At 43.7% G+C, this 27,111-nt stretch overlaps 1 protein-coding gene across 1 annotated transcript in view; it reads left to right on the top strand.

The window, feature by feature from the left end:
- Positions 1–27,111, top strand: part of LOC132837100 (histone H4) — a 1,051,674-nt gene that overhangs the window by 506,650 nt on the left and 517,913 nt on the right. The window contains exon 3 of the mRNA XM_060856791.1: positions 14,670–14,685. Within this exon, the coding sequence (XP_060712774.1) occupies positions 14,670–14,685 (16 nt within the window). The remainder of the gene's footprint in view (positions 1–14,669; positions 14,686–27,111) is intronic.

Below are 27,111 nucleotides of genomic sequence, written 5' to 3'. Positions count from 1 at the left end.
CAAACAATTCAACTGCATTGGAGCTGACTGACCTTGTACAGAAAAGACAATTGGCTAATTCACTTCTATTTTCTGATGTAAACAGAACATTTACCCTGCTGATGCACCATTAGCAGTGGTCATATGTCGCTCTCTAATAGGAAAGAAGAAAGGAAAAGGACTTGTATTTTTTTTGTCATGCAGTGCAGAATATGTAAACTGTCAGTTTCAACTTATGGAATAATCAACACCGTTCAACTCTGCTTGAAAATAAAATATGCAATTGAAAATTGTAGACAGATTTCATGCTTTTTTGGTGATACATCCCAGGGAGGGGGAAGGAGGAGTGCAGAGCTCTTTGTAGAAAATTGCAACAATTTTGAAAGAAGTACATAATTATCTAAAAACAAGTTTCTGGATGGACTGAAACAGACAAAACAAAGTCTTCTACTGTAATACGAAGAAATGCATTATAATGTTGTGATAAAGATAAGCTCCTCCTCTACCATAATCCATTTATACAAATGGATGCTGGCTGATCAGGATGAAAATTGTTAGCTGGTTGTTTCTGATCAGTGAAACTCTAAAGTTTCAAAGGGCCTGATTCTGTGCCCCTCTGACAAAGAATCTGTAGGTAGAAATAATTTTGAACGTAACATTTTGCGTTACTTGCAGTGTCAATGGAACTGCATAGCTGTTAGACATAGTCATAATCTCACACGCTCACTTGCGCAGAGAATGCTGTAATCCGCCCACACTGCGGTCTCTTACACCTTCGGGAAGAATGGTGGGGCGGCCATTACTGATTGGGAAATGAAACAACATTAGGAGGGGCTGAACAATGGGACCAATCAGATATTTGCCTCCTTCCCCAATCCGGAGAGTGCACGGGGAGGAGGGCGGAAAGTACCGGCGCCAAATCATCAACCGCTTTCTTTCAAACTTGTAAAGGCCGCCAATTTCCAAACATAGGAGTCGGTTTTACACTAAAAAAATGAAGTACAAAAAACTAAGTTTAAAAAACATTAATACTCATGTTAATTTACTTTTAGTTTATAAATGTGTACTTCACACGGTCTTACTCTCCCTCATTTGCCCACCTGTACTGTCCATTTATGATCTTGAGAGTACGTTGTTTTTTTTTAAACTTGAAAAGAGGCTGAAACAAAACGGGCCAAACACTGCCATCTGCAACCTGTTTTTTTCACTTCACATTTCAATCGCACCCCGTCATGCTGATAAAGCAGCACACAACATTCTTTCGGCTCAATATCAATGACGAACACTGTGTATTTTAAAGTTGTCGTCCCTTATCGGTCTCGATCAGATTCAGCAAAAATCACCACATTTCAGTCCGGCAGCTGTTTTGGTGTTCTGTCGGTTCACTTTGTAAGGTTCTCACCGACAGCAGAAAGTGCATTGCTGTTTGTATTCTGAAAAATTGGATTAAATCCGCGCAATGAAAAAAAAGTGAAAATACATCAATGCGTATGAGTGTAAACTGGGCACTTCTACCAGGGCTTTTAGCAACTTGAACTGTTTATGAAGTCGCTTCCCCCATTTACACCATTTGTCTGCCACTTGGAAATGTTCCTCCAATCTGTGCCGATCCATTTCTGGGAGGTAAAGCATTTTTGTTTACTCTATTTCACAGTCTTTACATGTCAGTACGTTACTTGACTATAACTCAAACCTTCTGAAGTGTAACCTGTTGTTTTCACTCTGTAGGTGTCAGTCATAAGAATGTGTCTCATTTAGTATCTACAATTTTGAGACTTTGGACAGTCTCAGGTAGGACTCCCTCCCCTCCACACCCATATCTTTTGAATATCAGCTTCTGCGCATTGACAGTAAGTTTGTATTCATAACTGCAGCATTTAGTAAGAGACAATATCTTGTACATTGCAGAAATAGGCAATAACAATGTTATCAGTGATGTTACACTGTTTATGTCAGTTTCTCACCATTGGATAGTTGCATTGTCTCCTAACAATTCATTGTTTTGCAACCGACTCTGTATTTCATTCTGTAACTGCCAGTCTGTTGTTTCTAATCTTGTTTTCACTCAGTTTCTGTCAATACACTGGCATGTGAGACAGCAAATATTTCAACATTTCTAACTTTCAGATGAAATGAATGTTTTTTTTTAACTCCATCCCTGTTATGTCACAGTGACTTGTAATTGAATCTGTCAGTATGTGAACTGTGAGGACACACAGTAAGTTAGCGATAAAGTGAAAGGTAAATTATGCCTCTCATTTCTGTCATGCAATTGCAGGGTATATACACTACAGTTATTAATTTCTTTCAGACTTGTGTCAGTTTAAATATCTCAAAGCAGAAGACAACCAGAAAAATGAGAAGTCAGCGGCATTTTTTATCTGCCTGTGTGTACTCAGCTTTGAGAATGTGTTATCAAAATGTACCTGTCAGTTTTTTTTTGATGAATATAAGAACTTTGTTTTCAATCTTATACCTGTCAGTTTCTCCAATGTGAATGCTTGAGTGCAGTTTTCAATCTGTACCTGATAGTTTCAACTAAATGAATAGATGAGTGCATTTGAAAGTATCTGTACCTTTCAGTGTGTACTCTGTGAATAAGTGAGTATACTTATAATATTTGGCTCTATTTAAGATGACACTTTCCAGAAACTGCAGGAGCTCTTTTTACTTCAAGTCTCTTTGCTCAACATGAATAAGATTTCATCTATTGCCATCCATGTCAGGGTAGTTTCAATTCCAGCCTTGGCTCATTGTGCAAACTTCACACAGACATGTCTGCATTGGTTTTGTTACGGCACAGGGTAAACCCCTTTGCTAATTGAAAACCAGCAATACAGAAAAAAGTTTATCCCACGCAATAATCTGTGAAAATGTGATAGGCCAAGAACTATTTAAAGTAAAGATTAACAGCTTTATTTATTAAAGTATAACAGAGTGATAACTAACAACTATTTGCAAGCTCTTCCTCTAACCTACCTTCTATAATACTAGTCCAATAGAACTCCTGATAAAGATTTACAAAACAAAACTTCTTATCTCAAAACCAGGCAGCTTTCGGTTATTTTCTGTATTCCGGTCGTCTTTTGTTCTTCTTGGGCATTGTGCTATGCTAGTTACTGATCGATTAAAGGTACTTTAAAGAGAGTTATTTTTCAGGCAGTCTTTTTACATGCTGGGGGCTTGGCAATTCTCCTCTCAACTGTTCAATTTTCCCAAGTCTTATACCTCCAGAGCATCGGATTGTGTCATTGGCTTTTAAGAATGTCAATACACTCAGTATGAACTGGTTTGGAATTTGGTATTTTCAGGATAATTTAAACTGATTGGCTGAATTCAAATTGGTTTTTATCTCCAGGCAAACAGCTACTTGAGTTTTTTGACCAAATGTTACCTTTTTTTTCAGAACACTTGGTGCTGTCCAGTAGTTCTGGCTGATAACTTTCTGAAAGGTACAGTACACTCACATCTTCATAACAGGTTTGGCTTGGTGCTCTAGTTTCCTTCCACAGTCCAAACATGTGCAGCTTAGCTGGATTAGCCACGGTAAATTGCCCTGGAAAAATTCATCAACGTGCAGCCTAGATGGGTTAACTACGGTAAAGGTGTGGTTATGGGGGTCAGGTAGGGCCTATATTTGCGTGGGATGTGCTTTGGCAAGTTGTTGCAGGTTGATTTTGGTTCTTTTCTGTGACCTCTATCTGCACTGGAGAAATTCTATGTACTGTAAATGAAAGCGAGACTTTTTATACTGTTGTCAATCTCTGACACTGTAAAACAGTTTGGATAATTTCCACAACTTTCATTCTATGGTACAGTTTATGATTGTATGTTATTTTCTGGATTAGTCAGTCTCTGGTCTGATTGTATACTTTGAATTTATTGTTCACATGTTTATAACAAGACCAGTATGAGAGTTTCTTCATTCTGTATCCAATAATCTCTGGGTATCTATTTAAATGTGTACCGTTTCATGTCAATGTTTAATTCTACCTTCCAATTTATCAGCCAGTTTGTGTTAACAGACATGGGCCACTCTATTCTGGCCAGGTACAGGCCACCCCTACAGCCTTTGGCAAAGCCCCATATAAAAGACTGGTCCAAACTCGGCTCTTGGAGTCTCAAGCAAACTAGAGCAAATGAGTTTGCAGATAGGATGCAAACTATAATGTTGGAGGGTTGTGTTTGTGACTGGAAGCCTGTGACCAGTGGTGTACCACAGGGATCAGTGCTGGGACCCTTGCTGTTTATTAAGTACATATTAACAATTGGATGAAGGGCTCTGGCCCGAAACGTTGAATTTCCTGTTCCTTGGATGCTGCCTAACCTGCTGTGCTTTAACCAGCAACACATTTTCAGCGCTGATCTCCAGCATCTGCAGACCTCACTTTTTACTCGAAGATTTTAACCTACTGCGAATCCTCTTGCAAAGATGCCTTCCTTGAAGAAGCTCTCTTCCATTCCTGATGAAGGGCTGTGGCCCGAAACGTCGAATTTCCTGTTCCTTGGATGCTGCCTAACCTGCTGTGCTTTAACCAGCAACACATTTTCAGCTCTGATCTCCAGCATCTGCAGACCTCACTTTTTACACTGTGAATGTAGAATGTATAATTAGTAAGCCTGTAGATGTTTTTTTTGTGTGGAAGTGTTAAATGTTTCAGTGCAGCCTTGGAGTGCAAAGGATCTGTTTCTGTGCTGTTTTGTTCTTTGTTTTGTAACACCGTGTTGTTGACAGTGAAAGGGTTACAGTATGACTACATTGGGCAGAGCAATGACAGATGGAATTTAATCCTGATAAATGTGCATTTTGGAAGGTCTAATAAGGGAAAGAATTACACAATGAAGGATTGGTCCCGAGGAGTACTGAGGAACAAAGGGACCTTGGTGTGCAAGTTTATAGATTGCAGAGAAGCTGCTGAAGAATGCATACAAAATACTTTCCTTCAGTACCAGAGCTGTTGAATATAAGAGCAAGGAAGTCTTATTACAACTTTATAAAACAGATCAAATACCATGTGCAGTTCTGACTGCCACACAAGTATAAGGATGAGATTGGCTGGAGAGGATATAGTGGGTTGAAAAGTCTCTGTCAACGGGGAGACCATATAAGCTGGGTTTGGTTTCCTTGGTGCAGAAGAGGTTGAGGGAGGATCTGACTGAGATACACCAAATCGTGAATGATGCAGACAGAATAGATTGCGTGAATCTTTCTCCCCTTGGCAGAATATCTAAGAACAGAGAATAAAAGTTCAAGGTGCGGGGAAAGCATTTTAGAGGACATTTGAGATAAATACTTTGACCTAGATGGTGGGTAAAGTTCGTAATATGCTGCCTGAGTGTGTGATGGAATACTCTCACAGCATTACAGCAGCATCTGGATATGCCCTTAAGAAGCCAGGGTATAGTCGGCTGTGGGCCAAGTGCAGGTAAATGGGATGAATTCAGTTTGGTGTTTGTTGGACATCATGGACATAGTGGGCTAAAGGGCCTGTGTCTCTGTTGTATGACTCTATAACATCCTTGTAAATCTTTTCTGCACCATCTCAAGTTTAACAACATCCTTCCTGTAGAAGGATGATGAGAATTGTACACAATCTCCTGAAAGTGGCCTCACTAGTGTCCTGCACAGCCACCAGATAACATCCCAACTCCTACACTCAATGTTCTGACCAATGAAGGCAAGCACGCCAAAGGCATTCTTCACCACCCTATCAATCTGAGACTCTACATTCAAGGAAATATGCACCTGCACTATGTGGTCTCTTTGTTCAGCAACACTCACCAAGGCCCCACCATTAAGAGTATAATTGTTGCCACGGTTTGTCTTACGAAAATTAAAATCCTCCCATGCATCTAAACGAAACTACATCCGTCACTTCTTGGCCCATTGATCCACCTGATCGAGGTCATAATTAGTATTTGTTTTCAATGCACAGTAATACAATTATTTGAAGACTGTTGAAGTAAAGGTAGTTATTAATTATCCTGCGCTGTATTGTAATGGTACTCACCAGCATTGGGACACTTGTATAGCTCTAAGGAGGGGAGGAGGGATGCAGAAGGACTTTGATTTTCATTCATGCAGTGGAGGCAAGTTGGTGTGTTGCCTCCCAGGTGCCAGGGTTCATGATGTCTCAGATCGTGTTTTCAGGACCCTTGGGGGGGGGGGGGGGCAGCAATGGGCCAATGGGCTGAGCAGTGGCAGAAGGAGTTTAATTCAGATAAATGTGAGGTGCTGCATTTTGGAAAGGCAAATCAAGGCAGGAGTTATATACTTAATGGCAAGGTCCTGGGGAGTATTCATAAACAAAGAGACCATGGAGTACAGGTGCATATTTCCTTGAAAGTGGAGCTGCTGGTTGATAGGATAATGAAGACGACATTTAGTATGCTGTTCTTTATTGGTCCGAGCATAGAGTATCGGAGTTCGGATGTCACGTTGCAGCTGTACAGGTAATTGGTTTGGCCGCTTTTAGATTATTTTTTGCAATTCTAGTCTCCTTTCTATTGGAAGGATGTTGTGAAACATGAAACGTTCAGAAAAGATTTACAAGATTGTTTCCAGGGTTGGAGTGTTTGAGCAAAAGGGACAGGCTGAACAGGCTGGGGCTGTTTTCTCTGGAGTGTTAGAGGTTGAGGGGTGACCTTATAGAATTTTATAACCGTTATAAAATTCTGACCTTTATAAAATCAGGAGGGTCATGGATAGGCTAAATAGACCAGATATTTTCCCTGGGGTGGGGGAGTCCAGAACTAGAGGGCATAAGTTTCAGGTGAGAGGGAAAAGTTTTAAAAGGGACCTAAGGTGCAATCTTTTCATGCAGAAGGTGGTGTGTGTGTGTGTGGAATGAGTTGCTTGAAGAAGTGGTGGAGGCTGGAACAATTCCAACATTTAAAAGGCATGTGGATGGAATATGAATAGGAACGATTTAGAGGGATATAGGCCACGTACTGGCAAACGGCACTAGTGTTGGCTAATGGGATGTGATTAGTTTTGAATATCTGGCTGGCATAGATGGATCAGACTGAATGGTCTGTTTCTGCGCTCTACATCTCTATAACTCTATGGCTGTGAATTATAACAATTATTGCAAATGGGTTGATGTACGTAAAGAGTGGAGAGAGAGAGAGAGAGAGAGAGAGAGAAATTGTAATTCCTCCGAGGTAGTTGATTCTTGATTTGAAAATTTCTTTCTGGAAATTGAGACAAAGTGTGTCTCATTCAATCTGTAACTATGGAAAGGATGTTCTTCAGTCTGACTGTGGTAACATACCTGCTGTTTGTTAGAAGGAACTGATCACACTTGGCTTTGTATCGAGGGCATATTACACTGTCTTGGTCCTTCAAGTAATTGTCTGGAGGAAGACAGAAGAGACTTCGTCTGTAAATCAACATTAAGTCAATGAAATAATTTAATAATCATTAGGCTTGTTTCCTTCAAGACAGCAATTCCAACAGGACCACAGAGCTGATTCTATTTTTGGCCTGAACTGCTCTTTGGTGACTCTATCAAAAAAATCTGTACCAATTCACTGAGAACCAGATACTAACCAACACCTCTACAAATGGGATAATCTAATGCAAGTGCGTGTCTGGATATAAACGTTTCCTTACCTGTCCATAACTGTCTGTTCCTGCTCAGGGAATGTGTGAGGACAATTATCAAGATGTACCTGTTAAATGCTGCTCTGTGAATATCTGAGTGCAATTATCAAACTCTAATTATCAATCAGCATAATCTGTACAAATATGCGAGTTAATGCAATTATCAATCTGTCCCTGTCACTCTCTGGTAAATATATTTACACCACAGAGACAAATAGGGACAGACTGATAACTACACTCATACATTCGCATAAGCCTAAGCCTAAGCATAAGCCTACAGGTGCAGATTGATAACTGAACTTGTATATCCACATAGAGGAAACTGTCAGGGACTGGTTGATAAATACATTTCATACATTTTAAATAAACAGGATCAGTCCCTATGTGTTTCTCTGATGTGGATATGTGAGTTTAGTTATCAATATATACCTGTCAGTTTCTGCCCTGCGAATGTGTTTGTTTGCTTACCAATCTGTGCCAAACAGTTTCTGCTGTGTGTCTGAGAGTGTAGTTATCAACCTGAACCGGTCAGTTTCAGCTGTGAGAATCTGAATTTCGATATTAGTCTCTACCTGTCAGTTTCTGCTGTATGAATATTAAATACAGTCATCAATTTGTATCCATCAGTTATTCTGTGAGAATGTAGATATTGATCTCTACCTGTAAGTTTAAGCTATATCAATATGGGAGAGCAATTATCAAACAGTATCTGTCAGGTTTTGCTATTTGACCCCAGCGTGTCATTGTCAATCTGTTTCTACTATGTCAATATGACAGTGTAGATGCCAATCTGTCCTTGTCAGTTTCTTCCCTGTCAATATGCGAATACAGTTATTGATCAGTACCCATCAGCTTCTGCTCTGTGAATGTGGGTGTATTAATCAAACTGTAGCTGTCAGTTTCAGTGATGTGAATGTGAGAGTACAGTTATCATTCTCTACCTGTCATTTTCTTCTTTGTCAAAGTGAGTGTAACTGTCAATCTGTATCTTTAAGATTCAGCTCTGTGAATACATAAATATAGTTGTCAATCTGTAGCTGTCAGTTTCTGCATGGTGAATATATTTGTGTAATTGTCAATTCTTCCAGTTTCTATGATGTGAATGTGTGAGCTGAGTTTTCAACTGTTGCTATCAGTTTCTGCTTTGCGAATGTGAAAGTTTAATTATCAATCTTTCCCTGTCAGGTTCTGTAACGACAGTGTTTGAGTGTATTTATTCATCTTTTCCTGTCAGTTTGTGTGACTGTAGTTATCTACAGTGACTGTAGTTATCTCAGATTCTGCTCTCTGAGTGTAGTTATCCATTTGATTTGATCTGATTTATTATTGTCACATGCACTGAGATACAATGGAAAGTATTGTTTTGTGTACTTTACAGGCAGATAATATCATACAAAATGCATCAGGGTAATAGAACAGAATCCGCAATACAATATTAAAACTTCAAAGAGAGAGAGATTAACGTTAAAATTTGAGCCTTCCATCTGCTTAGTGTGTGGGAAGAGATTCAGTCAGATGGGACATCTGCAGAGGCACTAGCGAGTTCACACGGGAGAAAAGCCGTTCACGTGCCCCGTCTGCAGGAGAGGGTTTACAGAGTCATCTACACTGCTGACTCACCAGCGGATCCACACACAAGAGAAGCCTTTCACCTGCTCAGAGTGCGGAAAGGGATTCAGTCGGTTAGGTAACCTGCAGTCGCACCAGCAGGTCCACACCGGGGAGCGACCATTCATTTATCCCGAATGCAGGAAGGCATTCATTCACAACAGCACTATTGGGTCCACACGGGAGAGAAGCCATTCACCTGCCCGAGTGCTGGAAGGGATTAATTGATTCCTTCGGCCTGCGGATGAACGAGCAGGACCACACTGGGGACAGCCTGCTCACCATCTGAGACGATGGGTGGGTAGTGTGTGCGCTTTGACCTGGAGCAGCTTTTAAAAAAAAGCTATACTTTGTACACCTTTTTGCTTGGAAGATCTGAAGCAGTAACAAAGCTGGATCGCAATAAAGATTACTTGAATTTGCCATCGTACTCGGACCTTGAAATCTATGCAATCTAACAGGCTTTAGTTTCAAGGCTGCTCATTTCTTTCAGCCTCCAGCACTAAGTTTCTGCTGTCATGTATCAGAAGAAACAATGAATGAGTAGTTAGTATCATCAGAAATTGTAATTTTTTTCAGGAGTGCAGGTAGTCCATTGCCAGTGAAGCAATGTAAAGTTTACTCGCAGCCCCAGGAGCTGTGTTCACTAGAAATTATGTGGAAGAGCCCGTGTTGGACTGGGCTGGGCAAAGTTAAAAATCACACAACACCAGGTTATATTCCAAAATGATGACTGGCAGAGGAGTGTTGCAAGGATAACAATAAGGTAGAGAGTGATGTTTGGATACGCAATGGGAGTAGTTTAAATGAGTTTCAGCTGGGCAGCTGCATTCATAACATCCAATGGTATTAGTACAGGTATCAAACATACAGTCACAATGGAGGTTTAGCTGGTCTGAGATATCACAGATGAGTTGGTTACATTTGGGCACATGTACTTAGGTTGGGCTTTCATCAGATGCCTGTATCAGGAGTAACACTAGAACTGTAAAGGGGTTGCAAGCTTGCAATGTCCTTTGTAGACTCATGTTGAGCATCCTTCTACCTTTACTGCAGTTTCAGTTGTCAGAAGAACTTGATAAGGACTTTTCCAGGGGGTCCCAATTTTCCACAGTTAAAGTCTTTAAATAGTATGTAGTCACCAGGGTTAATGTCTTTAAACATTGGAGCTCTTTCTTCCTTCCCTTGTTTCCAAAAGGCTTATTTGACCTGTTGATAATAAGACTGCAATGCCTTGATTAGCTTATTCAGGTACCTGTGCAACTATTCTGCCATGAAAGCACATCAACAATGTGTTGGGCAGTTAATGGTGCAGACCAGGGAGTCCTCAGGGGCTTTCCATATATTAGTTCAGCTGCCGAGAATCCTGCCTTTTTCTGTGTAAAGATCTCATAGTGGGCGGCACGGTGGCACAGTGGCACAGTGGTTAGCACTGCTGTCTCACAGCGCCTGAGATCCGGGTTCAATTCCCGACTCAGGCGAGTGACTGTGTGGAGTTTGCACGTTCTCCCCGTGTCTGCGTGGGTTTCCTCCGGGTGCTCCGGTTTCGTCCCACAGTCCAAAGATGTGCGGGCCAGGTGAATTGGCCATGCTAAATTGCCCGTAGTGTTATGGGTGGGTTGCGCTTCGGCGGGTCGGTGTGGACTTGTTGGGCTGAAGGGCCTGTTTCCACACTGTAAGTCTAATCTAAAAAAAAGGGTGATTGGGAGTACTTGCAGCCAATTAAGGCCTGCTTCTTCTACCAATTTGCTTAGCTGACCTTTTAGGGTGCCATTGGCTCTTTCTACAATTCCAGCTGGTTGGCACAATGGAATTTTTGATTCATTTTCAAGCTCTTTCATAGTTCCTTGTTTAGCTCTACAGAGAAATGGGGGCCATTATCAGATTTTAGTAGGGAAATTCCAGGTAACTACAGACCAGTGAGCCTGATGTCAGTGGTGGGAAAGTTGCTGAAGAACGTACTAAATGATAAAATCTATTTATATTTGGAAAAGAATGGGCTGAGCAGTGAAAAGCAACATGATTTTGTGCCGGGGAGATCGTGCCTTACCAACTTAATAAAGTTCTTTGAGGAAGTGACCAAATTGTGAGATGAAGGAAGGGCTGTCATACACATGGACTTTAGTAAGGCGTTTGATATGGTTCCCCATGGTAAAATAATGGGGAAAGTGAAGTCACGTGGTGTGCAGGGTGTTCTAGCCAGGTGGATAAAGAACTGGTTGAGCAACAGGAGACAGAGTAGTACTGGAAGGGAGTTTCTTGAAAAGGAGAAAGGTGATCAGTGGTATTCCACAGGGATCAGTGCCGGAGCCACTGTTGGTATGATCAGCAAGTTTGCAGATAACATACACATTGGTGGAGTAGCAGAAAGCATAGGGGACTGTCAAAGATAGACTGGAGAGTTGGGTGGAAAAGTGGCAGATGGAGTTCAATCCAGGCAAATGTGAGGTGGTGCACTTTGGTAAGTCTAATTTGAGAGCGAATTATACAGTAAATGGAAGAGCCTTGGGAAAAGTTGATGAGCAGAGAGATCTGGGAGTTCAGGTTCATTGTACCCTGAAGGTTGCTGCACAGGTGGGTAGAGTGGTCAAGAAGGCATATGGTACGCTTGCCTTCATCGGATGGAATATTAAGTGTAAGAGCTGGAAAGTCATGTTAAAATTCTACAAGACATTGGTTCGGCCGCATTTAGAATACTGTGTCCAGTTCTGGTCGCCACATTACCAAAAGGATGTGGACGCTTTGGATAGGGTGCAGAGAAAGTTTACGAGGATGTTGCCTGGTATGGAAGGTGCTAGCTATGAAGAGAAGCTGAGTCGGTTAGGATTGTTTTCATTAGAAAGTAGGAGATTGAGGCAGGACCTGATTGAGGTCTACAAAATCATGAAGGGTATAGACAGGGTAGATACAAATAAACATCTTCCCACGTTCAAGGAGAGAGGTGAAAAGTTTCAGGGGTATATACGGGACAATTACTCAACACAGAGGGTGGTAAGTGCCTAAAACGCATTGCCAGCAAAGGTAGTAGAGGCAGGCAGGTAGCTTCATTTAAGATGCCTCTGGACAGATGCATGAGTAGGTGGGGGGCAGAGGGATACAGATGCTTAGGAATTGGGCAACAAGTTTTGACAGTGGATTTGGATCCGCTCAGGCCTGGAGGTTCAAAGGGCCGGTTCCTGGTCTATAAATTTTCTTTGTTCTTTATTACATTTGCCTTCCTAACGGCCAACTGAACCTGCCTGTTAACCTGAAGAGAATCCTGAACTCGGACTCCCAAGTCCCTTCGTGCTTCAGATTTCCGGAACCTTTCCCCATTTAGGAAACAGTCTCTGTCTCTATTCTTCTAATCCCATTACATACCCTCCCACACTGTCATCCATCTGCCAACCGAACCTTAATAGGATCCTGAACTCGGACTCACCCCCGAGGACCTTGTTTGTGCTTCAGGCCTGGCAGCATCTGTCCAGAGACAGACAGAGAGAAAGCGGGGTCAACGTTTCGAGTCCGGGACAGCCGTCCTTCGGGAGAGTGGCCTTTGGTCTTGATGTGCCGCCGCACAATTTCTTGTTCACTCCCACCTCTCTGTCTGTGTGTGTATTTGTGATTATGATTGAGTTTGGCGAGTCCCGGAGCCGGCCCTGTTGTTTCTCTCTCCTGAAAGGGTTGTCCCTTTAAAGAGTCTTTCCCCTGAAGCAGCTGCTAACGGTCACTTGGGGCACGAGGCGGCCGTTAACCGCCATCTCGCGCGGGGCCTGAGGGGGCGGGGCCTGAAGCTAAAATGGCGCCGGGGCCACGCGGGAAGGAAAAGCGCCGAGGGAGAGCGGACTGTGTCAACATGTCCCGTCCCCGAGGGTCAGGATGGTGGTTATTGGGGCGTGGAGGGGGACAGGAGAGATTCTCCCTCCCAGTGAGGCACTTTGTACAAACCGTGAGGTCTCTCTCTCTCTCTGTAAGTGACTATCCGTGACTTGCTTTAACTCTCTATGTTGATGAATCTCGATGACTCTGTGATTTTGTGTTTCTCTCCGACTCTCTATCACTATGTTTCTTTTTAACTCTATGTCCCTCTGTACTTATTTCTTTCTGTTTCTCCCTGCCTCTCTATGACCCTCTGTCTCTCTCTGACTACAGTCGGAGTACTGTTTGCTGCTGAACACAACGACAGTTCCTGCCTTAGAAAAGTGCCTAACAGTTTGGTTTAATCACAGGCATCCCTGTGTCAGTCCTAGAGCTGAGTGCCCACACTGGAAATGAGGTAGTGGAGGGAGACAGCATCTCGTTAAACCACTCGGTTCGACCCCAATTCAATATATTTTCTACAAGGATGGTGACGAGATTTGCTGGGAATACTCCAACCATTGCAGAACCTTACACACAATCATCAACATCAGCAAATGTCAAGAGGGCAATTAGCACAGTGCTGTTTCTAACCAGCTGGCAGGGTCTCTCCTGAACAGCAAATTTATCGCCATTTCAGTGACTGGTGAGTTTTTAAGCATCTGTGTATAAATCGACATTATCAGAGGAATGTGATAGCACTGGGGGAGCATGCAGAGGGAAGTTTACCAAGATGTTTCCTTGGGGACTGGAGAGTTTCAGTGATGGAGAGAGAGATTGGACAGACTGTAGTTGTTTTCCTGAGAGCAGAGGAGATTGAGAGTGGTGGCATGATTGAGATGTATCAAATGAAGAGGGGTGTAGATAGATAGGGTAAAGAGAAATAAACTTTTCCCCCTTTGATGGAGGGATCAATGACTGGGGAGGGGCATACATTGAAAGTAAAGGGCAGGAGGTTTAGAGAAGGATGTGGCGGCAAACATTTTCACCCAGAGGGTGCTGGGGAATCTGGAACTCACTGCCTGGAAGGGTGAGAGAGGCAGAAATCCTCATCAAATTTAGATTAGATTAGATTACTTACAGTGTGGAAACAGGCCCTTCGGCCCAACAAGTCCACACTGACCCGCCGAAGCGCAACCCACCCAGACCCATTCCCCTACATTTACCCCTTTACCTAACACTACGGGCAATTTAGCATGGCCAATTCACCTAGCCTGCACATCTTTGGACTGTGGGAGGAAACCGGAGCACCCGGAGGAAACCCACGCAGACACGGGGAGAATGTGCAAACTCCACACAGTCAGTTGCCTGAGTCGGTAATTGAACCCGGGTCTCAGGCGCTGTGAGACAGCAGTGCTAACCACTGTGCCACCACGCCGCCCATCGAGGAAGGATTTAAATGTGCACTTGCGATGCCAATGCTAGAGTCAGATTAAGTGGTCCTTGCAGTTTCACTTGTATTTTCTTGCAGAAGTAGGGGCTTGAATGTGGTGAATAGCCAAGGTTTTTTTTCTGCAGGACAGGGGAGTCCAAAACTAGAGGGCATTTGTATAAGGTGAGAGGGGAAAGATTTAAAAGCGACCAGAGGGGGTACTTCTTCACACAGATGGTGGTGCATGTTTGGAATGAGTTGCCGGAGGAAGTGGTAGAAGTGGGTACAGTAATAACCTCTAAAAGAGATTTGGAAAGATACACAGACAGGAAAGGTTTAGACGGATATGGGCCATAGGCAAACAAATGGGACTAGTTTTGTCAGTGAGGCCTGGTCAGCATGGACCCGTTGGGCCAATGGGTCTATTTCCATGCTGTATGACCTGATGACTGGGAATGTTGTATTAGAAAATAGAGAGTTGGTTGCTTTTGACAGGTTTGGATTCAGTCGGCTGAAGATCTGTGCTGTAGACCTTTGAGTCTACAATTACTTGTTAAGCAATCCATCAGAGAAAGGTAGAAGCTTAGACAATATGAGCTGGGGGAGGCTGATGGTAACACCAAAGATGTTCATAGTAGTGTATGGTTGGGGACAGTGATGGTAACCCACAGGATGTTGATATTGAGATGGAGGTGGGGACAGTGACATTAAACCTTGGGATGTTGATAGTGGGGTTGGGGACTGTGACGGTAACCCGTAGGATGTTGATAGTGGGGATCAGGACAGTGATGGTAACCCTCAGGATGTTGATAGTGCAGCGGGGTGGGGACAGTGATGGTAACACCATTGAACATCGATAGGCAATGGTTGGATGATTTGGCCATCCATACTTAACACAAACCTTTTGTGAAAGCTCAGCCACGCTACCTGGCTTTCTGTGAACGCCTGTCCAAGAACAGAGAACCACCACTTAATTAATACACTTCAACAGTACTGTTTTTATTCAAGACTTTTAGTATATGAATATACTAACAAGGCTTGGGAGAGAAAAGCCACTCAGACCACACTGGTTACTAGAGAGTGGATTCTCTCACCATAGATAGGGAAAGTTGTTACATTTATACATAACTTCTCACGCAATACAGAGTCCCGTGTCATTAAGCTATCACAAAGTATATTAATCAAAGTATACTTAATTGTAAGCTTACACATCAAAACATGCTTTAAATCTAACACACAGACACCAGCACCCATCTGGTTAAGATCTTAACACTATCTTTAAAGTCTGACATTAACTCCCATTATTTTTCTAACCCTTCAAAGCAACAGTCAAATCTCAGAGATGCTCTTTAAATGTAAACATTCAAACCTCATTAGTGTGTTACAACTAGACCGTAAGGCTTCAGTACTCTTCTGATGGCTGCCCTTTGACCTAATGCTGGTACTATGTCATTCTCAGATCTGTGGGATTGGACATGTTTACCCAGCCTGTGCAAGTTGCTGTATTAGCAATTTGTTCGCTCAGGATGCTGGGCAATATAGCCAATGTGCTTCAGCCATTTTAGTTAACATTCTAAGCTCCATTTTCTATATGGTCACTATATCTATTTCCAACTTATCATTCCTCCCTTTTTATCATTTCATGATAACCTTCAGATATTAATACGTTGAAGTCGAGCAAACTCTTTTTCTGTTTCTACATCTAAATTGCCATCAGTCAAAAGTGTAAGTGTCAATCTGTTCTCCTGTGTCCATATAGGGCTTGTCTCCTTTTTACATCGGTGTCGTGCGGGACAAGTTTGACAACTTCTCTTAATAAGGGCCCAAGCGATTCGAATACTAATACAAATGCCAAGAATGATGGCCAGAATGGAGAGAATGTCCAGCCCAATAGACTTTAGCCATCCCAACAGCTGACACAGTAGGTTCCACCAGGCACAGGCCTCCTTTAAGTCTGTATGGTCCAGATCATATGCTTTAGTGGCAACATCGTTAATTAGTGAAGTGTCATTGTATACAGCCGAGCTCTCATCCTCAATATAGGTACAACACTCTGGGCCAATAACTGCACATGCTCCCCCTTGGCTTGCTAAGAGATAATCTAAAGCCATCCTATTCTGTAAGGTCATCATTCGCAGGGCAGTCTGCTCGTGTTCCAAATGATCCAGGGCATCAGCAGTGGCCTTAGCCATTTCCTCAAGCTCGTGACTGAGATCACGAATCTGGTCCAGAGCTTGCATGACCCCATAATTGGGCAGAAGGGCGCCAAAGAATCTGCTCCAAAATGTCTGTTGGTGGAACAGATCTCTCCTGCCTCGAGCATGAGGTTTGTAATTTGAATTAAGATCATGCCACTTCTTCCATTCGCTGTTAACCTCTGGGGTTGAATTCAATAACCGGAATGCTGGGAGGTGATATATCAGCGCACAGGTGCCCTTAAAGTTAATAGGTAGGTATTCATAGGCTGTGTGATTGCATAACCAAAATGTCCCGTTAAGTGCAGGCGTAATACAGTGTTTAGCGTGGAAGAGGACAGCACCCATGCGGCTTGTAGGGGCGTCGGGACGAGTCTTTTCATTAACACAAAGGTCCCAATCGTCCTCCGGGAGGCCCCCAAAGGGGTCTGACCTGGTTTGATCATGAGATATTATTACCTGGCATCTACTGTCTTCTAAGTCTCCCATGGCATGTTTTCCTGTATCACTATGAATGCACCATTTAAATTCTGGCACCACTGCTACTACAAAACCTTTTGGTACCACTTGCCAGGTGTCATAGCAACGCCTGAGGTAACCATACTGGATCGGGTATTGGTCAGAAATGTCTCTATAGGGAATAATTTTTTTGGGTTTGTTGGGTACGCCTGTAGGTAAGACTGCATAATTCATCCTGACCAGTAGGGACCGCCATCATGAGGAATCCAGACCCTACCGAGTGTGGGCCTGGGACACATACTACTTTGGTATTCTTTCCTTCATCAGTCTGATTGTCAAGATGAGTTTTTACTTTTTCAAGGAAGCCAGTAAAGGTGTTGCCGGTAAGACTCGTTGCTTCCGGTAAATTGCTTCTTTTCTTTCGGTGGGTCTTAAGAAAACGGTGCAGTGTGCAGACGAGATTTTTTAATTTTAAGTAACTGGGAAAGTTGAACAAATAGTCTCTAGGGTCCGCTGCAGTATTATTCACAAAGGCATGGCAGCACGTGCGTGTATCATTTAAGTACGTATAGGTATCCTCGGACTTGGTGCCATTTCCTCGTAGGCATACATACATTACTTCCTGGCAGATGCCAGTATTATGAATTGTTATATTACTGGGACATTCTGTCCTAGCATCCAGAGTTATAATATTATATCCAGGGCACCACTGTTGAAGTCCTGTTAGGTTTTGCAAATGCTGTACGCAATCCTGTGACCAGGCAATATTTTGGACAACTATGCTGCTATAATTAGAAGTGGCCTTAGAGTAATCAGGAAAACCAACCAAGGGACAAATTGTCTGGTTACACCCACTGTTACCTGGGCCATGACGATCACACGTGGCATTCACTCTGACCTGAACTATTCTCATGGGGCCTGGGTTATTCAGCGTTATGCTATTCTCCTGTCTCCATACCCACCAATCCCTGATGAGGTTGCAAGGGGTAGCTAGGGTCTGACTGGACTCACTTATATTATTAGACTGGGTACCTATCACTCTGGACAGTGATAAACTCATTGGGGGGGTGCTAATAGTCATATTGTCACTCATAGTACTCACGAGATCCCTCGGGACCATTACTGTACCATTGGGGCCATCAGAAGCAATACGTGGTGCCATACTCACAAAACCATTAGTCATTTTAGTAGTAACATCTGTAGAGTGTGAAGTCATCGCGGGGGTGCCTGTTTTTATCCACGTCTCCGCGGTGGCTGCACTAGAGTTGCTTGTAGGCCCTTGGAGAGTAGGGAGTGCACCGCTGGTGGTGTTACTGGTCTGCATTGATGTCCGTGTTCCTGTTAGGCAGAGGCCAAAGAGAAAGAGGATAGGTTTCATCGTTTCACTTTTCTTCAGTCTTCCTTCCTTAGTGGCACCTATGTCAAGGGAAGAGAAAATACATACAGCAGTAGCTGCCCCTTATTCTCATTCCTCCCCAATAAGCTTGCAATGGTGTAGGCTGATCTAGGCTTTACGACCCTCAACCTTAACAGCAGTAGGGGTGGTAAGGAGGACTTGAAAAGGGCCCTCCCACCGGGGTTCCAGGCCGTGCTTTCTGGCAAAGTTTTTGATCAATACAAAGGTGCCAGGTCGGATGTTTGGGGGCAACGGCAAATCCGACCGCAAAGGCCTGGCAGCTTTAACCATCGCATGGTTCATGCGTAAGGCATCAGTTAAAGATAAAACATAGGAGATCATCCCATCTGACATCTGATGTATGTCAACAGGAGAATCAGAGAAGTCAGAGCTAAAGGGAGTGCGGAGGGGCCGCCCATACAAAATCTCGGCCGGGGAGAGACGGTGGGCTCCTGCCGGGGACACCCGGAGTTGAAACAAGGCAATGGGCAAATTTTGGAGCCACGAGAGACCATTGTCAGCTGACAGTTTGGCCAATTTAGATTTCAAGGTCTGATTAGCACGTTCCACCACTCCCGCGCTCTGAGGGTGGTAAGCACAGTGGAACTGCTGCTTGATATTAAGAACTTTACAAAGTTCTTGACTAACAAGGGCCACAAAATGAGGGCCGTTATCGGAACTGAGTGTCCGCGGCACACCAAATCTAGGAATAATCTCCTTGAGTAAAGTCTTAACAACAGTGTCAGCCTTGTTATCGGCTGCAGGATAAGCCTCAATCCATTTACTAAAAACATCTACAATAACTAAAACATATTTACACTTGGCCATTCTGGGTAGCTCAATGAAATCCATTTGCAATGTATCGAAGGGGCCTTCAGGCAGCGGGGTTCTACCCTGGTCACAGGGGACCCCCTTGCCGGGATTATGCTGCATGCATGTCAAGCATTTTTTAGTTTGTGCTCTAGCCAATTGCAGAACACTGGGATGCCACCAAGATTCCCAGACTACGTCTGCAGTTTGTCTAGCCCCACAGTGTGTTAAATGATGGACAACATCAACCACCCAGACGGCTAAAACATCAGTCATACACACCTGGCCTGCTGGGGTTTTCCAAAGACCGTCAACGTCCTTGAAACATCCCAGATCAGTCCATTCATGAAGTACATTGTCAGGGGCGTCCCCCTGTAAAGCAACAATATCAGCGGTGGAGGGAGGCTGCTTGTCAGGAACTGAGGCCCTAATAGATTTCCTCTGAACCATCATTAAGGAGCCAGGGAGCTCCGTAGCCTGTTTAGCAACTTCGTCTGCCTGTTTATTTCCCATAGAAACCGGATCTGTTCCGGCAGAGTGCGCGGAACATTTAATAATAGCCAATTCGCGAGGACTTGAATGGCCTGTAACAAATTAATGACTTCCTCCCTTTGTACGATAGGAGTCCCCGACGAGGTGAGAAAACCTCAATTTTCCCATAGTGTCCCAAAATCATGGGCAACCCCGAAGGCATATCTAGAGTCAGTATATATATTAGCTGTAAGTCCGGAGGCTAGCTCACATGCCCTAGTTAATGCAATTAATTCAGCTTTCTGAGCCCTTTTGGTTTTGCCAGCCTGGGACATAAAAATCCGGTTCCAGCTGATAGCCTCTATTGTCAGACTGCAGCTGGGGACCGGGTAATCTCTACAGCCCTTGCTGCTGTGTCTGCTGGGGAGGGGTGGGAGGTTGCCACAAGGGGGCCATGGTAATTTGATCACTTTCCCGTACAACAAATTCAGATTTAATAGGTTTTTCGGCCTTAGGACCGTCACCCTCGCCCCATAATGCTTTAATTGCCCTAGCTATATCCCCCTGTGAGGAATTGATCCAATTTAAGTTGTTAGTTTTCCATCTATCTTGTGTAGGTTTAGGCAAAGTGTTCATCAAAAGACTATTATACTGTTGTGAGACAGCCCCCGCTCCCAAGGGGAAAAGAGGGTCCCCAGAATATGTGCCATAAGTTTCATTAAACCTCTGTAGGTATTCCTCAGCACCCTCCCCCTTTTTTGGTTTTAAATCAATAATTTTTGCTAAGTCAACTGGTTTTCTGAGGACCTGCCGCATTGCTTCTTTAATTTCCTGCTCCTGTTGTTGTTGATTCGGGTGTTGTGCTATAAAGGCAGCCCAACTGTTGGCACCAGGGGGCATATTTAATATTTCTAAAAATTTTGTCCACTTCAAGCCAATAAACACAACCCTCAAAAAATTCCAGATATCTTCTCCCACTGCCCCGTAAGCCTGCCAAATGCTTTCAACTGATTCACACCATTTTTGTGGATCCTTATCTTTGTCAGGGAGATTCATAGTCAGTGCCAAAATTTCCTGCGGTTTCCATGGCGTAAAAATTTCTAGGGTAGGAGGGTGAAAAATCGCAGCGACAGGAGGGACAGCGTTCGGCTGGGCGGGGACTCTTACCCGTCCCGCTTGAGGGTTAGGAACAGTACGCATAGGGAACATGTGACCTGAGGGTTCCTCTCTCTCTGAACTGTCATCGTCAGCCTCCTCTGTCCCAGGGTAGGGCAATTGCTGTTCAGGTTCACACTGTGGTGGAGGCCGATATCCTTTTATACCTGTGCTTGGGGTAAAACTCCTTTCACTACGTGCCTCCTGGGGTATTGTACCCGATGGAGGGGGTTGGGGAGGGGATTCCACATTCCTAGAACTAATTCCCTTATCCTCCCATCCTGCACCCAGCCTCAGGTCTGACAATGCCATCTCCACCGCTTGGTTGGCCAACCGTTTGTTCTTATTAATATTTTCATCAAAATTTGCACATGCAACCTTGAGCTCATGGAGGGTCAAAGGAAGCCCATCCTTAGTGACACTTAACCCCCTTTTTGTAGCATTATGTAACCAACTGTTGTAAACCTTCTGCTCGTGTTGTTGTTTAGCTTCCTCTTTCTTTTTTAAGCATGCATCTCTTAGTTTAGCCATAATTTTCTTACCCTTCTTTCCCCCGTTCCCTTTTTCCATACTAACTCCGTAACTCTTTTTACAATCTCCAATTTCCACGTACCACCTGCAGGCCATTCATCAGGTCCCAATTTTTCTGTTAACCATCCTGACAATTTCCTGAGTGACTGTGCATCCTCAGGATATTCTGCGCAGACTGTTACAATTAATGATCCCGGATCCTCACATTTATCCATAAACTGTCCCATAATATTCCCTAAACTTTCCCTAACCTTTTGTGAGTATTGCTTTTATGAGATCCTGCTCAAGGGTCTTTAAACCCACTCACACACACGTACGTATCTAACTATTCTTCCCTAAACTTTCCCTAACCTTTTGTGAGTATTGCTTTTATGAGATCCTGCTCAAGGGTCTTTAAACCCACTCACACACACGTACGTATCTAACTATTCTTACTTCTTACCGCGCTCCCAGCGCCTTTTTTTCCCTACCTTCTATAGCACTCCCAGTGCTTTTGTGGTGGTCCCTTTAAAAAGCTGTTCACTGGTTCGTTCTCGATCCCGTCTGGTAGCAGCTCCTGCTGCGGTGAGTTGGATCCAGGTCCGCCCCTGACTTGGGGAGACACTAGTCGTGAGTCCCAAACGGTATACTCACGTCCTAGTTGGGCCCGTCTCCACCTTGCCACAGCAAGACCGTGTCCTGTTCAACCGTCACCAGGAGCCGCCTTCCGTTGGGATCCCACCGCTGCCACCAAAATGTGAAAGCTCAGCCACGCTACCTGGCTTTCTGTGAACGCCTGTCCAAGAACAGAGAACCACCACTTAATTAATACACTTCAACAGTACTGTTTTTATTCAAGACTTTTAGTATATGAATATACTAACAAGGCTTGGGAGAGAAAAGCCACTCAGACCACACTGGTTACTAGAGAGTGGATTCTCTCACCATAGATAGGGAAAGTTGTTACATTTATACATAACTTCTCACGCAATACAGAGTCCCGTGTCATTAAGCTATCACAAAGTATATTAATCAAAGTATACTTAATTGTAAGCTTACACATCAAAACATGCTTTAAATCTAACACACAGACACCAGCACCCATCTGGTTAAGATCTTAACACTATCTTTAAAGTCTGACATTAACTCCCATTATTTTTCTAACCCTTCAAAGCAACAGTCAAATCTCAGAGATGCTCTTTAAATGTAAACATTCAAACCTCATTAGTGTGTTACAACTAGACCGTAAGGCTTCAGTACTCTTCTGATGGCTGCCCTTTGACCTAATGCTGGTACTATGTCATTCTCAGATCTGTGGGATTGGACATGTTTACCCAGCCTGTGCAAGTTGCTGTATTAGCAATTTGTTCGCTCAGGATGCTGGGCAATATAGCCAATGTGCTTCAGCCATTTTAGTTAACATTCTAAGCTCCATTTTCTATATGGTCACTATATCTATTTCCAACTTATCACTTTCAAAGTGCAGATTTTACAACATCGGGAGACTTTGCAATGATATGAAATCTTGCTTGTTTTATTTCTCTTTTCCATCAATTATTATCCTGTCCTCGAAGATAACATCTGTGAAAAAAGAGACAATTTCAGCGTCCGATCTTTTATTTCCTCTTTGTCTTGTTTTGTTCCAGTTCCTGTTGCTGGGGTTTTTCTCACCCCCAGAGCCAATAAAATGGAGATCCTGATTGGCAGTCATCTCGTTCCAGAGTGAGTTCTGAGCCAAGGTACAGGACCCTACTTTCAATGGTACTTTCTACAGAAAGCCTTAAACAATGCTAGTGGGAATTACAATTCGAGCTCAGACAGGACAGAGCTGGCCATTGAATCCTTCCAGTCCCAGCACCAAGGCCATTAGGTGTCTCTTGATCAACAGGGGTCCCAGTGGAATGATATTCAATGTGACCAGTAAATTAATCGACCTCATGATGTCAGATAATCCATTCTTCATCCATGATCTGTGCTCATTCTTCACTGGGGTTCTACTGAAGACTTGACATGAACAGTTTAAAAAAAAATGCCTCAGACACTCCGTCTCACAGCATCTACGGGGAGAGGGAGAGAGACAGACAGAGTTAATGTTGCACGTTATAAACATAAAGTGCTGGAAAAACTCAGCAGGTCTGGCAGCAGCTGTGTGGGGGGAGAGAGAGAGAGTGTGTGTGTAACATCCTTGCACAGATAAAGGAGACCTTCACAGTGAGACGATGGCTTGCGACAATTGGACAGGGTGTGGCCACACCCTGGAGAACTGTGTGTGCAGTTTGGGGTCGTCTTATCTGAGAAAGGACATTGTTTGTATGGAGGGACTGCAGCAAAGGTTTCCCAGAGTGATTCCTGGGATAGCAGGACTGACTGGTGGAGACAGACTGGATTGGTTAGGACGATACTCACTGGAGTTGAGAAGAATTAAGGTGGAATCTCATAGAAATCTATTAACTTTGAACATGGACGAGACAGAGTAAACACAGGGAGGATGTTCCTGGTGACCAGGTGGAACCAGGGTGCCATTGTCTAAAGGAGACTTTACAAGACTGAGTTGGGGAGAAATGTCTTTACCCAGAGAGTGGGGAGCCTGTGGAATTCTCTGTCACAGAAAGCAGTCAGGACCAGAACACTGAATGTTGTTCAGGAAGGAGTTGGATTGAGTTCTTTGGGGCTATGCGGAGACACAGGATGAAGTTGGGTGATCAGCCATGATCCCACTGAATGGGCGGAGCAGGCTGGAAGGACCGAATGGCCTCCTCCCAATGATATTTTCGATGTTTCTCTGTGAATGGCCCAGTTACCACTGACAGGTGGATGACGCAGGGAAGTTTTGCCTCGATATATGTAGGCAGTGAAAATGAGGGACAATAATTTCTAGTGTGGATGCAGAATGCTCTTTTGAGTTCAGCATCAAATATTCTGTGTTGGATTGGTGGGATGTTGTTAAAGAGAGGCTGCACAGAAACAGTGATGTCAGTGCGATGGTGAGGGTTTGGAGCAAATTTTACAGACACTAAGGTTTTCCTCCAAATGGACGGGTGTTGGCAGGGGGTCAGGGCAACAGGGAACAGGAAACAGACTTTCACTCCATGTGATGTTCAAAAGTGGCTTGGTTTTTGAGGTTTAATATGAACTAGAGAAAATCTCCACTTTCACTGAACCAGAAATGTTACAGAAATATATATGTGTGTTGTATCCTGTACCAGCGTTTCTTAGTTTGAGATAGTGAAAACTAAGTACACCAAACTGCTATCTGTTTCGGAGTCATCTATAATCAAAAAACAATAAGCAACACAGTGGCTCAGTGGTTAGCACTGCTGCCTCACAGCACCAGGGTCCCAGATTCGATTCAAGCCTTGGGCAACTGTCAGTGTGGAGTTTGCACTTTCTCCCTGTGTCTGTGTGGGTCTCCTCCAGCTGCTCCGGTTTTCTCCCACATTCCAAAGATGCGCAGGTCAGGTGAATTGGCCATTCTAAATTGCCCATAGTGTTAGGTGCATTAGCCAGAGGGAAATGGGCCTGGGCGGGTTACTCTTTGGTGGGTGGGTGTGGATTTGATGGGCTGAAGGGCCTATTGCCACATTGTAGGAAATCTAATCTAATATTCTCTGCTGTAAGGACGACAACCCCAGTCTATCCAATCTCTCTCAATCACTGAAACTCTCCATCCCCAAAGGCAATATGTGGTAAATGTCACTATGCTTCCTCTCCCAGTTCATTTAGATTTGTACCATTGGGAAAATGTCTTTTATTTTATTTACTGCTTACTCAAATCGTACATCAGGAAGGAAACACATAAGTTATTTTGCAGTGAAAAAGAGGGCAGTTAATTTTTAGTCAGTTCAAAATTGTAAACAGGTGAGGAGGAATTTCTTCTCGGACTGTTGAGTGTCTTTGGAACTCCTTGCCACAGAGAGCTGTGTGTGGGGACAGGGAGCAGGTTTGAGACAAGGACAGATAGGTTCTTGATCAGTCGGGGAATTGAGGATGACGTAAAGTGCAGGAAGGTGGCCGTGAGGAATGGTGCATCAGCCACAATGCTATTCATTGGCTGAGCAGGCTCAAGGGGCCAAATGGCCTTCTCCTGTTCCTGTCTGTGATGGTCCTTCAGGGAATGAAATCTGCCCTTCTTTGTCTGCTCTGCACTTGACTCATACCCCTGTGCAAACTCTTCACTGCCTTGTAGCTGAGCAAGTCGATTGAGCCACAGAGTCATAGAGATGTACAGCATGGAAAGAGACCCTTTGGTCCAACCCATCCATGCCGACCAGATATCCCAACCCAATCTATTTTTACTGTGAACCGATATCCCTCCAAACCTACATATTCATATACCCTTCCAATGTTGCTATTGTACCAGCCTCCACCACTTCCTCTGGCAGCTCATTCCATACACGTACTACCCTCTGTGTGTACATGTTGCCCCTCAGGTCTCTTTTTTGTATCTTTTCCCCCTTCACCCTAAACCTATACCCTTTAGTTCTGGACTCCCCGACCCCAGGGAAAGACTTTGTCTATTTATCCTATCCATGCCCCTCCATAATTTTGTAAACCTTTATCAGGTCACCCCTCAGCCTCCGACGCATCAGGGAAAACAGCCCCAGCCTGTTCAGCCTCTCCCTATAGAACAAATCCTCCAACCCTGGCAACATCCTTGTAAAGCTTTTCTGAACCCTTTCAAATCTCACAACATGTTTCTGAAAGGAAGGAGACCAGAATTGCATGCAATATTCCAACAGTAACCTAATCCATGTCCTGTACAGCTGCAACATGACCTCCCAACTCCAATACTCAATACTCTGACCAATAATGGAAAGCATACCAAACGCCTTCTTCACTATCCTGTCTATCTGCGACTGCACTTTTAAGGAACTATGAACCTGCACTCCAAGGTCTCCTTGCTCAGCAACACTCACTAGGACCTTACCATTAAGTGTAAAAGTCCTGCTAAGCTTTGCTTTCCCAAAATGCAGCACCTCGCATTTATCTGAATTAAACTCCATCTGCCACTTCTCAGCTCATTGTCCCATCTCGTCAAGATCCTGTTGTAATCTGAGGTAACTTTCTTTCGCTGTCCACTACACCTCCAATTTTGGTATATCTGCAAACTTACTAACTGTACCTCTTATGCTCGCATGCACATCACTTATGTAATTGACAAAAAGTAGAGGACCCAGCAACGATCCTTGTAGCACTCTACTGGTCACAGGCCTCCATCTGAAAAATAACCCTCCACCACCACTCTCTGTTTTCTACCTTTGAGCCAGTTCTGTATCCAATTGGCTAGTTCTCCCTGTATTCCATGAGATCTAACCTTGCTAACCAGTCATTTTGGTATGGCATCCACTTCCCACCTTGGCAGAAATGGCCACATCTTGTTCAGAATACAGAGAAATACCCTTTGTCAGGGTCAAGTTTTGGCTTGATCAAATCATGTGATTTGCCAAGAGAAATTGGTCTGTAAAATGACCCCAGATATTCATAGCTCCTCCTGTACACTCTGTCTTTCAGACAAAGTTTGTTATTCTCATCCATTTTCATAGAATCATACAACACAGAAATAGGCCTTTCAGCCCAACTTGCCCATGACGACTAGTTTTCCCAAATATAATTAGTCCCGTTTGTCTGCATTTGGCGCATATCTCTCTAAACTATTCTTATCCATGTACCTTTCCAAATGTCTTTGAAATGTTGTAATTGTACCTGCTTCTAC

Source organism: Hemiscyllium ocellatum, chromosome 49 (assembly GCF_020745735.1).
Source record: "Hemiscyllium ocellatum isolate sHemOce1 chromosome 49, sHemOce1.pat.X.cur, whole genome shotgun sequence".
Lineage (NCBI taxonomy): Eukaryota > Metazoa > Chordata > Chondrichthyes > Orectolobiformes > Hemiscylliidae > Hemiscyllium > Hemiscyllium ocellatum.
This window is presented reverse-complemented; position numbering and strand designations above follow the sequence as displayed.